General features: G+C 40.6%; 1 protein-coding gene across 2 annotated transcripts in view; it reads right to left on the bottom strand.

Annotated features, from left to right (window-relative positions):
- Nucleotides 1–13104, bottom strand: part of LOC143020631 (serine/threonine-protein kinase RIO3) — a 130169-nt gene that overhangs the window by 19473 nt on the left and 97592 nt on the right. For both annotated transcript variants that reach the window (XM_076177119.1, XM_076177118.1), the window contains exon 9: nucleotides 2854–3057. In XM_076177119.1, coding sequence (XP_076033234.1) covers nucleotides 2854–3057 — 204 coding nt within the window. The remainder of the gene's footprint in view (nucleotides 1–2853; nucleotides 3058–13104) is intronic.

The raw sequence follows: 13104 nt of genomic DNA, 5'->3' as shown, positions 1-13104 counted from the left end.
TGGATGAAAAAATAGTGTGCAAACACAATACAAGAATTTAAGAACAAACTTGACCTTGCGAGATACAAAAACGGGTCACCACGAGCATAGCTCCCCTTCCTGTATAATACAACTAGGTAAATACACCTGCCCATTCCCTATGTCAGAAGCAACAAAGCAAGACAAAGCACCGCTACAGCAGGGTCCAATAGATGAAGCTGGTTTACCTCCACGGTTTCATTACATGGCAACCCTCTCATTCAATCACTCATGAGAACTACAGTACAGAGAAGACAAATTTCCTTAAGCCACATAAATTTATCATACATTCACCACTCTCCAAATCAAACCTATCTCTTGTTCTCTCCTTTTCCTGCTCAACAGACATTCTCCTTGCACCAAAGGCTCTTCATCTAATCCATACATCCTATATACAATTTTCCCCTCAAGTTCACTCCATCCACTTCTGTTTTCCAATATCCTTTTGGTAGTGTTTCTTCACCAATTCTTTCAATATGCCAGTACTACCCCACTATTCTTTGATCAATCCTATCTGCCACTTCCCTTTCCACTCCCACACCCTACTTCAACTCATTTCTCACTCTATCCATCCTTGCAAACCCTCCCATACTTCTTAAAACATGTCATCCTATAAAAATTTGAACTCTTATCTGCTTCAATTCCATGTCTCTGCCCCAGTGTTGTGAGCACAATCATCCTTTTATATAGTTTTCCTCTTACGTTTATCCTGAGATAACTTATTTCTTTCATGACAATCATCATCCCTCAAGATATTTACATGCGTCCCTCACTCTACATTCCACATCCTCCACTCCTCCATTCCCTACGACATGTGACCCTAAATACTTAAAACTTCACTTCCTCTAGGCTCTCTCCTTGAAGATTTATCTCCAACTCAGGAACCTTCTACCATGTACATCTCATTGCTTATCTTTTGCCTACATTTACTTTCAACTTTGTTCTCACATACCCTTCCAATCTCCATCACTAGTTACCTTAGACAACTACTCTGAACCAGCCACAATCACTGTATCATCAACAAACAACTGACTTACCCCCAACTTCCCTCCACTCTTATTTACCATCTCCAAACTTCCATCACCCATACTACCCCATCCATGCAAATATTGAAAGATCATGACAACACTATATAACCCTGGCACAGCCCTTCCTTCAACTCAAACCACATTTTCTCTCCACTTTCTACCCTAACATATGATTTCTACTTTTAACCACCCTTAACAGCCTTCCCTTTATCCCATATATCTGCAACACAATTTACAACACCTTCCACAAGACACCCATCTAACCAAGATGCCTTACCAGCCCTATCTTCCATATCTGACTAAATCCAAACTGTTCTTACCCAATTAATCCCTCTGTTTCTCTCCTAATCATCTCAAGACCACCCCCATGTACCTCACCAACTATATCTAATAAATTAATCCATCTGAAACTACTAAATTCATATTTGCCCCCTTTTCTTTGTAAAGTGAAACTACACAAGCACTCCAATAGTCCTCTGGCACATTCCCCTTGCTTAGAAACACTTTAAACAAACTCATTAGCCAATCCACTATAACTATTCCTCTTTTTGTCAGACATTCTACATGACACCCATCTTACCTTATCAGCTTTTGTCACTTTCAAAGTTTGTATCTCATCTTTTCCTAGAACCCTGTATTTTTTTTCCATCACAGTAAATTTCCTAGCTAGCAACTCCCACTACCACCAACAGTCCCTCCCAAAACTCACCCACACTCAACAAACCTCTGAAATATTCTATCCTACTTCTTACCAACTTTACCTCCACTAACATCTGTCTCCACTAATTGCTTTTTCCTCTCTACCTGACTCAACCCTCAACTCTTTTCACTTCCTTCTAAAACATCTTTTACATATTTTCAAGAATCTGTCATACTTTTACCTCATCTGTCCTCCTTTTTGCCTCCCTCACCTTGTGCTTATCTTTTCTTCATTTCATTCTGCACCTCTTATATACTTCCTGACCAATTTCCCCAATAAAATTACACACAGTTACTTGAGGGAAACCTTCAAAATTTGCAATTAGTAGTATATATATATATATATATATATATATATATATATATAAATAAAAAAAAAAAAAAAAAAAAAATTGCTTTGTAATATAACAAACATAAATTAATCTATTCACTTTTTCCCCCTATTCATACCCTGTGTGCATTTTAACTTCAATTTTATCTATTTGTTTATTTATTTGGTGGTGGCAGTGAGCGGTACACTGAACTTCTCCTTCATATGCTGAACTTTGTTCAGTATATTAGAGGGAAATCTATTGTAATTATTGAACTTTTGGCTTTATCAACCATGCTTTCCCCCCAATTAGGACAATGTAGTGAGGGTTTACTGTATAATCATATTTAACATTTTTTAAAGGATGAACAATATATTTTTTTTAGTTATATACCCTGTGTAGGTATATAGGAGACTCAAGGGTGATTTTAAGTGGAGTGGCAATTATTTGCATTTGCAAATGTCTGTGTCCTATCACTGTGAATGCTAAGTATCAACTGTATATAAAAAAAAAGTACAATAAAGGTATACTGAAAAACCCACAAACTTGTGAATGTGTGAAGCAGTGAATGTTAGGAGTTAGGTGTAAACAAAATAGTAGTTCTATCACTACACAACCAAAATTATAAAATAACTGATGACCACATTATTGGTTTCATCCTTTACAAATGGGAATTTCAGCAAAGAAAAAGCCAAAGCTCATGAGTATCACTTGAGACATGAATGATTTAACTTAAAGGCCATGAACACTGACCCCACACGTGTTCCTATTATCTTTGTATAAAAAATAAAACATACCTCTTTCATTTGGTTATATGCTTTCTGCATATCTGATCTGCTAAGTGCTGCTTCCTTCAGCTTTGGTGCAGCACATCCATTAGTTCCAATAAATGTCATAACAAGAACATGCTTCTTGATCAAAATTGGTGTTGGACAGGGTATGCCAACATGAACTAGACGTCGTAGGTTATGGTACTCTTTTTCTGTCCACAACTGAATTGTCTGTTTCAAAATACAAAAAATGAATAAATTAATAAAAAAAATAATACTTCAAAATCAATTTAGTAAAAAACACCTACTCAAACATCAACTAAAAATTGGAATATTCATGTTACATACTTGCAAAACCTATAGTTCATGCAATAGTTATCTGATCTTGGTTTGAATCATACAAATCTTATCATAACAAACTTGATAAACATCTATATAGAGAAGTGGTAAATAAATATGAATTGATACATGCACACACACACCATACATGAATTTAAGAACTAGATGTTACGACATACAAAGATAGGTCACCATGAGTATAGCTCCCCTTCCCATATAATACAACTAGGTAAATATTAGGTACACACACATGAAACGCAGAGTTTGCAGTGATTTATGTGCCCCCAAAAATGGGGTCTTGGTGAGAGAGATTATTCTAAAATGTTAGATGATATTAGACTTTCATTAAACAAGATGCTGAACTGAAAGATGGAGGTAATGCGGTACTTATGGGAGATTTTAACTGCAAAGAAATATAATGGGAAGAGATGACAGTGAAAGGTGGAGAGGCTCAATGGGGAAATGTATTACTCAACATGAGTACAGAACATACAATGACACAATGGGTAAAAGAAAACACTAGATTTAATGAAGAACCATCAAGACTAAATTTACTATTTACATCAGAACCTGAAATTGTGGTCAAAATTGAATACAAAACACCAATTGCGAAGTGAACATATACTACTAGAGTTAGAACTAAAGAGAAATGAGAAATACAGAAAAGGAAGACTGATGTAGAGTAAAACGGACTTTGAGAAATTTAGGGAACTTTTCTTAAAGTGAAGTGGGGAAAAATTCTACAATGAAGAAACACAAGTGGAAGAAATATGGATGATTCTTTTGAAAATCTATAAAGGAGTGGATAAATATGTCTTAAGCAAAAACAGGAAAAGATGTATATTAACCACTTCAGTACGGGACTTAAATCTCGCGGGCAGCAGCCAATGCCAGCCGTATGACGTGTAATAATACTCGCATCATAAAATATAGTCACCGCTTATATCAATCGTTCTCTCTTTCACCCGCGAATTTTGAAAACCACAGAGAATGGGATTCAGGGCTTATTTGGGAGAATGTAAAAACACAGGGGCGACTACAATAAATATAATCAAGACGCCAATATGGCAGCGTCGCGAATCCACTTGCTCCTCATGACGCCTACGTGTGCGGCACCGTATGGAAGGGGTTAAGTGCTGGTTTAACAGAAGGTGCAGCAAAGCAAAAGATAGAGATAAAGCTTGGAAAAGATAGAAAAAAGAAAAAAACCTAGAAAGTGGCAAATATATGTCAATCAAAGGAATGAATATGTAAAAATATGCAGGGAAGAAAAATGAAACTATGAAAAAGACATAATAGGAAAATGTAAGGATCAGCCAAAAATATTTTATATGTAAATGGTAAACTAAAAAATAAACAAAACTATGAAACTACACCAAGGGAATATGGAATACAGAGAAGATACAGAAATGGCGGAAGTCGTGAGCAAACACTTCGAGTCAGTTTTCAGTAGAAAAAAAATGCAACACTGGGATGAGGGGAGAGAAGTAAAATCCCCCCCCATGAGGGAAACAAGAGTAACATGGAAAGAAATAATGGCTCAAATAATGAACCTTGATGTCAGGAAATCATACAGACCAGATGGAATAGCAAATTGGTTATTAAAAGAATGTAAAGAAGAACAGACAAAATGTATAACATAAATAGTTCCTTACTCAATAAAGGAAAAATACCAGACGACTGGAAAAATGCTAACATTGTACCAATTTTAGGAGGAAATAGGTAAGACTTACCAAATTACAGACCAGTTTCCCTTACAAGCACAGTAGCTAAAATTTGTGAAAAAGTTATAAAAAGTAGATGGATAAAACATCTGGAGAACAATATACTACATCTGAGACAATTCGGATTTAGACAGGGAAGATCATGCACCACAAATTTGATCTGTTTTTACTCATGACTACTAGATATACTTCTGATAAAGACCCACACAAAAAAATATATAGAAAACTGGAAACTACAGGAGGGTTTCAAGGTAAACTGAAATGGAGGACTTTTTGCATTTAAGAAAAATGAGGGTAGTGGTCAGAGATAAGAGTTCTACTTGGGAAGAGGTAATTAGAGGAGTTCTACAAGGATCAGTATTGGCTCCAATAATGTTTGCTATTTATGGGAATAACATGGACAAGAGTGTGGATTGTTACACGAGCTTCTTTGCAGATGATGTAAAATTGTTAGAGAACACTGAAACAGACTGTGACTCACTATAGAGAGACCTGAACTGGGTTTGGGAATGGAGTCAGAAGTGGACATTAAGATATGTAGCATAATGAAGTTTGAGAGAGAGAGGAAAAAAAAAAAAAAAAAAAAAATTATATATATATATATATATGCTTGTTATTGTGGCAAAGTAGCATGCAGTTGATACTTTAGGGTCTATATGGGGTGCCCCTACAGACCAGAGCCATGCATCATTTTGTCTATGATAGAGGAAAACTCTTCATAGAGAAATGATGATACTTTTATACTACGACTGTCCCTCCATTATGCTGTCCCCCAACCCCTTGCTGCTGTCCTGTACCACTTCTCTGAGTATTCATTTTCTGCTGTGGGGGAATTCCCTGTGGTGGGGGAAAAGAATACTGCCACCAAGTATTTCCACTTGGATCGTAAGAGGCGAGAAGAAAGGGACGGGGATTGGGACTAGGCGTCCTTCTCCTTGTAGCCCCACAGGGGACATTCCTAAACGAAAAAGTAAAGGCATAAGAGGGTCTGGGAGTTTTCCGACCAGCACCCTAAGGTTTGGGTCTTTTAATGTGCGTGGATGTGGTACAGATGAGAGTGAAAGGGAAGAGATAGGTAGTATGTTTGTGAGAAGAAAGATGGATGTGTTGGCTTTGAGTGAAACTAAGTTGAAAGGGAAAGGTGAGTGTAAGTTTGGGAGTGTAAGTGGGAGGTTATCAGGAGTGAAGAGAGGGTGAGGGAGGGAAGGGGTGGCTATTCTAGTAAGTGAAGAGAGGGCGAGGGAGGGAAGGGGTGGCTATTCTAGTAAGTGAAGAGATAGGTAAATGTGTAGTGGAGTGGAAGGAGGTTTCCTCAAGGATAATGTGGATGAAGGTGAAACTGGGAAAGGAGATGTGGGTCTTTGTAAGTGCATATGGGCCTGGCAGTGAGAAGAGTGTAGAAGAAAGGGAGGCCTTTTGGATAGATTTAAATGAGTGCATAGAGGATTTAGGGAGAAATGTCAATGTAATAGTACTGGGAGACCTTAATGCTAGGGTAGGAAATGGTCCAATCGATGGAGTGGTTGGGAAATGTGGAGTTCCAGGAAAGAATTGTAGTGGAGAGTTGATGGTGGAAATGTGTCTAGAGTTGATGATAGCAAATACAGTGTTTCGGAAGAAAGTCAAGCATAAGTACACATGGGAGAGGGTGGTGGATGGAAGGGTGGTAGATAGAGCGTTGATGGATTATGTAGTGGTAAATAGGACTATGATAGGAAGAGTTAAGGATGTACATGTGCTAAGGGGAGAGGGTGGGGGAATATCAATCAATTTTTGGTGGAAGGTAAGTTGAGAGTGGAGGATAGATGGAGAAAGAGGAAAGGGACAAAAGGTAGGGAGGTGTTTAGAGTGAACTCTTTAAATGAAAAGGAAAAGGAGAAGGAGTACAAGAAGAAGCTGAAGGAGGAGTGGGAGGGAGTGAAGGTGGAATGGGGATGGTTCAAGGAGGGAGTCACAAAGTGTGCAAGGATGGTGTATGGAACAAGAAGGACAGGAGGAAATAGAAGGAAGGGTAGTGAATGGTGAGATGAGGAAACAAAGAAGGTTGTAGAAGAGAAGAAGCGAGCTTTCACAGATTGGTTGCAAAATAGGACAAGGGAGTCATATGAGAGGTACAAAGAAAAGAAAAGAGAAGCAAAGAGGAGAGCAGATGTGAAATGGGGTAAGAGTATGACAGAAAATTTTGAAAGTAATAAAAAGATGTTTTGGACAGAAATTAAGAAAGGAAGAGGAGGCTAATCAAGTAGAGAAGAAAAGGTAAAAGGTGCAGATGGAGAGATGATAATGGAAGAGAAGGCAGTAAGGGGAAGATGGGCAGAATATTTTAGGGAGTTGCTAAATGTGAAGGAGGATAGGGAGGGAAAGATAGTTGCAGTGGGAAATGCTAAGAAAATGAGAGTGATGAAAAAGGAAAATGGAGGAGAAATAAGGAAGGATGAAGTGAAGGCAGTTGTTAACCACTTCACTACGGGACTTAAATCTCGCGGGCAGCAGCCAATGCCAGCCGTACAACGTGTCGTTATAATCATAAAATATAGTCACCGCTTATATCGACCGTTCTCTCTTTCACCCGTGAATTTTGAAAACCACAGAGAATGGGATTAAGAGCAGATTAGGGAGAATGTAAAAACACAGGGGCGACTACAATAAATATAAACAAGACGCCGATATGGCAGCGTCGCGAATCCACTTGCTCCTCATGACGCCTACGTGTGCGGCACCGTATGGAAGGGGTTAAGATGATGAAAGCAGGTAAGGCACCTGGTCTGGATGGATGCCACGCAGAATGTCTAAAAAAAGGAGGCACAGTGATCGTGGACTGACTGGTGAGGTTATTTAATGATTGCTGGAGAGAGGGTAGAGTGCCGGAGGACTGGAGGAGTGCATGTATAGTTCCACTTTACAAGGGAAAAGGGGACAAGTGTGAATGTAGTAGTTTCAGAGGAATTAGCTTGTTAAGTGTAGTTGGGAAGGCTTATGGGAGGATCTTGATTGAGAGGATTAAGAGAGGAACAGAGGGAATAATTGGTGAGGAACAGTGTGGATTTAGGACGGGTAGAGGTTGTGTAGATCAGATCTTTGTGGTAAGACATATGTGAGAAAGCTATAGGAAAGGGGAAGGATGTTTTTTGGGCTTTTATGGATCTGGGAAAGGCTTACGATAGGGTAGACAGAAAGGCACTGTGGGAGGTTATGCGGATATATGGGATAGGAGGAAAGCTTCTAGGAGCTGTCAAGAGTTTTTATGAGAGTAGTAGAGCTTGTGTCAGGATTAGAAATGGAGAGAGTGAGTGGTTCGAGGTAAAGGTGGGACTTCGTCAAGGATGCGTTATGTTGCCCTGGCTGTTCAACTTATACATGGATGGGGTAGTGCGAGAGGTAAATGCAAGGGTAGTGGGTCAAGGATTGGAGATGGTTAACCCCTTCCATACGGTGCCGCACACGTAGGCGTCATGGACTTAGATCTCAGTGGCAGCAGCCAATGCCAGCCGTACGACGTGTCGTAATAATACTCGCATCATAAAATATAGTCACCGCTTATATCGATCGTTCTCTCTTTCACCCGCGAATTTTGAATACCACAGAGAATGGGATTCAGGGCACATTTGAGAGAATGTAAAAACACAGGGGCGACTACAATAAATATAATCAAGACGCCGATATGGCAGCCTCGCGAATACACTCGCTCCCCATGACGCCTACGTGTGCGGCACCGTATGGAAGGGGTTAAAGAAAATGGAGAAAAGTGGGAGGTGAGCCAGCTGTTGTTTGCTGACGACACTGCGCTTGTGGCAGGATCGGAGGAGGGATTGAGGAAGTTGGTGACAGAGTTTGGGAGAGTATGTGATAGAAGAAAGCTAAAGATAAATGTAGGTAAAAGTAAGGTGATGAGATGTACAAGGGGTGAAAGTGGCAGTAGATTGGAAGTGAGCATTAAGGGAGAGCGACTGGAGGAAGTGGATAGTTTTAGATACTTGGGTGCAAATGTGGCAGGAAAAGGTGGAGTGAAGGTGGAGGTAGAATGTAGATTGAGAGAAGCGAGTAAATGCCTTGGTGGATTGAAGAGTGTAATGAAGAATACACATTTGGGAATGGATGCTAAGAGGAGACTGTATGAAGGAGTGATTGTGCCAACAGCACTGTATGGGGCAGAAACATAGAACATAAGAGAGGAAGAGAGAAGGAGTTTGAATGTGTTTGAGATGAGATGTCCGAGAAGTATGATGGGGGTTACTAGGCTAGATAGAGTGAGAAATGAGGAGGTGAGGAGGAGAACGGGGGTGGAAAGGGAGTTGGGAGATAGGGTTGATGAAAGAGTATTAGGATGGTTTGGACACATGGAAAGAATGAGTGAAGAAAGACTAGTAAAAGAGGTATGGAAGGCAGATGTGGAGGGAGTGAACATGAGGGGATGTCCTAGGATGAGATGGATGGATGGGGTGAAGGGGGCTTTGGGGAAGAGGGGAATGTCTGTTGAGGAAGGACGGGAGAGGACAGAAGACAGGGGTGAATGGAGAATGGTTGTATATGGATGATGTTGTGATGCATGAGGTGGAATGGGGGATGAGGTGGATGGGGGGTGAGGTAGTATGTGTGAGCAAAATTTGACACAGCCTGAAGGGATTTCTCCCCGTCTTCTCCTTTTATGCATGGGAGGACGGAGAGGGGGGGTTGCCGATTTAATGAAGCAAGATTGCTGTGGATGTGCTGTGTCTTGCAACACTGCTTCTGACCTAGGGCAGTGGACAAGGTGCAGGGATGACCTGTCATCCAGGAGGTGCTAAGATAAGAGGGGTGGAGGGGTGTGGAGTGTATTCAGGGATGGAATGGGTGGGAATGATTTTATGCCTTTTCCTTTTTGGCTACCTCCCTTGTAAGGGGGAAAAAGCCTTGGTATATGTATGTATGTATATCCATATATATTTATCAGGACAATATAAAATTGGTGAAAAGAAAGTAAAGAAAGTGGGATCTGCAAAATACCTGGGAGTGATAATCACAAAAGATATGTCCCGACAAACATAAAAACAAAATTGTCGGTGAAACCTATAACTTGCTAAGATCAATAAAAGTGGCTTTTACTTGGATGAGGAAATGGAGAGAACAAAAAAAAAAAAAAAGTCATATTGATAAGGCCTAAATTGGAGTACACAGCTACACTATGGTCACCCAGCACTAATAAGAATATAAGGAAGATTGAGAGAATCCAGAGAACAACTATGAAGATAGCTCCAACATTATCAAAATTGTCATATGAAGAAAGATTGTCAAAACTAGAACTACCAACTCTGGAACAAAGAAGAGAAAGAGGAGACTTGTTGACCATCTACAGAATGATGAGAATCCATGTGAACAAGTTGCATAAACACGGCAAAGGAAACATGGACTGGAAGTGAAGTGTTTATTCCTGACATTTCGTCTATTGAATGACTTTCTCAAAGGAATGAGCATACTGGATTGTACAGAGTTCATATATACGCTTGGTGGCTCAAGGGGGTATACGAGCGTAGAATGATGTGTTCTGACTGGCCCACTGAGACAGCCAATCGTGAAGCGCTATCCCCGCTGAGGACTTAGCCCAAATGAAGCTGCCAGCCTTACTATTGATGTTGAGACAGGTAGTAATGTATGCAGCTTCTGTAGATTTCCTGGTCTTATCCATACCTTTGTGTAATAACTTGGCCCAGTTTCATTGTGGGAGGTGCCCAGATTTGTCTACATGCACCACCTTTGCATTGGTGAGCCTACAGTGATGGAGGTCGGCCTTATGTTTCCTGATCCTTGTGTTAAGCCCCCACTTCGTCTCTCCATAATATGCTTTATCGCATGATGTGCATGGGATCTTATACACAATGCTGTCCTCACTACCCCTCATCTTGGTTCCGCTTCTTAATATATCACCGATCTTTGTTCTTGGTGTTATCGCTGCTTTTACTTCTGTGCTCCTGAGCATTCTAGTAATGTCTCATGTCTTCTCAGAGTTAGGAAGCGCCATGTACGATGTCTGGGGTATTGGCTGCATGTTATTGTGGCAAAGTAGCATGCAGTTGATACTTTAAGGTCTATATGGGGCACCCCTATGGACCAGAGCCACACATCATTTTGTCTGTGATAGAGGAAAGCTCTGTTCATAGAGAAATGATGACACTTTTATACTACGACTGTCCCTCCGTTATGCTGTCCCCCAACCCCTTGTTACTGTCCTGTACCATTTCCTGAATATTCATTTCATTTTTTCGCCTACCCTGTGGTGGGGGAAGAGAATGCTACCACCCAAGTCTTTCCACTTGAGTTGTAAGAGGCGACAGAAAATGGGACGGGGGACGGGATTAGGAGTCCAGCTAACTGTAGCCCCAAAAGGGGACATTCCTAAAAAAAAGTAAAGGCATAAGAGGGTCTGGGAGTTTTCTAACCAGTATCCTAAGGTTTGGGTCTTTTAATGTGCGTGGATGTGGTATGGATGAGAGTAAAAGGGAAGAGATAGGCAGTATGTTTGTGAGAAGAAAGATGGATGTGCTGGCTTTGACTGAAACTAAAATGAAAGGGAAGGGCAAGTGTGAGTTTGGGAGTGTAGCTGGGAGGTACTCAGGAGTGAAGAATGGACGTGGGAGAGAAGGGATGGCTATACTAGTAAGAGAAGGGATGGCTATACTAGTAAGTGAAGAGATATGTAAGCATGTGGTGGACTGGAAGGAGGTTACATCAAGGTGAAGCTGGGTTTTTGTAAGTGCGTATGGGCCTGGTAGTGAGAAGAGCATAGAGGAAAGGGAGGCTTTTTGGATAGATATAAATGCATAGAGGGATTATAAAGAAATGTCAATTTAGCTGTATTGGGAAACCTTAATACTAGGGTAGGAAATGAACTAATAGATGGAGTGATTGGGAAGTATGGAGTTCCAGGTAAAAATTGTAATGGAGAAATGATGGTGGAGATGTGTCTTGAAAGAGAGCTGATGATAGCAAATACAGTGTTTACGAAGAAAGTCAAGCATAAGTACACATGGGAGAGGGTGGTGGATGGAAGGGTGGTAGATAGAGCGTTAATGGACTATATAGTGGTGACCAGGAGTATGGTAGGAAGAGTAAAGGATGTACATGTGCTAAGGGTAGAGAGTGGGGAAATATCAGATCATTTCCTGGAAGGTAAATTGAGAGTGGAGAATAGGTGGAGAAAGAGGAAAAGGGCAGAAGGTAGGGAGGTATTTAGAGTGAACTGCTTAAATAAGGGAGAAAAAAAAAAAGACAAAGGAGAATGAGTATAAGAAGCTGAGAGAGGAGTGGGAGGGAATAAAGGAGAGAGTAGAACTAGGAGTGGAGGAGGAATGGGGATAGTTCAAGGAGAGAGTCATAAGGTGTGCAAAGGTGTGTGGAACAAAGAGGGCAGGAGAAAATAGAAGGAAGGGTAGTGAATGGTGGGATGAAGAAGCAAAGGGTGTAGAAGAGCAGGCATTCATAGATTGGCTACAAATTAGGACAAGGGAATCTTATGAGAGGTACAAAGTAAAGAGAAGGGAAGTTAAGCATAAAATAAATGAAGCAAAGCGGAGAGCAGATGTGAAATGGGATAAGAGTATGACAGAAAATTTTGAAAGTAATAAAAAGATGTTTTGGAAGGAAATTAAAAGAGAAAGAGGAGGTGAATCAAGTAGAGAAGAAAAGGTAAAGGTGCATATGGACAGATGATAATGGAAGAGAAGGCAGTGAGAGGAAGGTGGGCAGAGTATTTTAGGGAATTGCTAAATGTGAAGGAGGATAGGGAGGCAAAGGTAGTTGCAGTGGGAAGCGCTAAGAAAATGAGTGTGATGAAAAAGGAAAATGAAGGAGAAATAGGGAAGGATGAAGTGAAAGCAGCTGTAAGATGATGAGAGAAGGTAAGGCACCTATATTAGATGGATGGCATGCAGAATGTCTGAAGAAAGGAGGTACAGTGATGGTGGACTGGATGGTGAGGTTATTTAATGTTTGCTGGAGAGTGGGTAGAGTACCGGAGGACTGGAGGAGTACCTGTATAGTTCCGCTTTACAAGGGAAAAGGGGACAAGTGTGAGTGTAGTAGTTTCAGAGGGATCAGCTTGTTAAGTGTAGTTGGGAAGGCTTATGGGAGGGTCTTGAATTGAGAGGATTAGGAGAGGAACAGGGAGTAATTGGTGAGGAACAGTGTGGGTTTAGGACAGGTAGGGGTTGCGTAGATCAGATTTTTGTGGTAAGACAGGTAT

This window comes from Oratosquilla oratoria, chromosome 40, assembly GCF_046742065.1.
Source record: "Oratosquilla oratoria isolate Oo_2021 chromosome 40, ASM4674206v1, whole genome shotgun sequence".
NCBI lineage: Eukaryota > Metazoa > Arthropoda > Malacostraca > Stomatopoda > Squillidae > Oratosquilla > Oratosquilla oratoria.
Note: the sequence above shows the minus strand (reverse complement) of the source record. Positions and strands in the feature narration are given on the sequence as shown.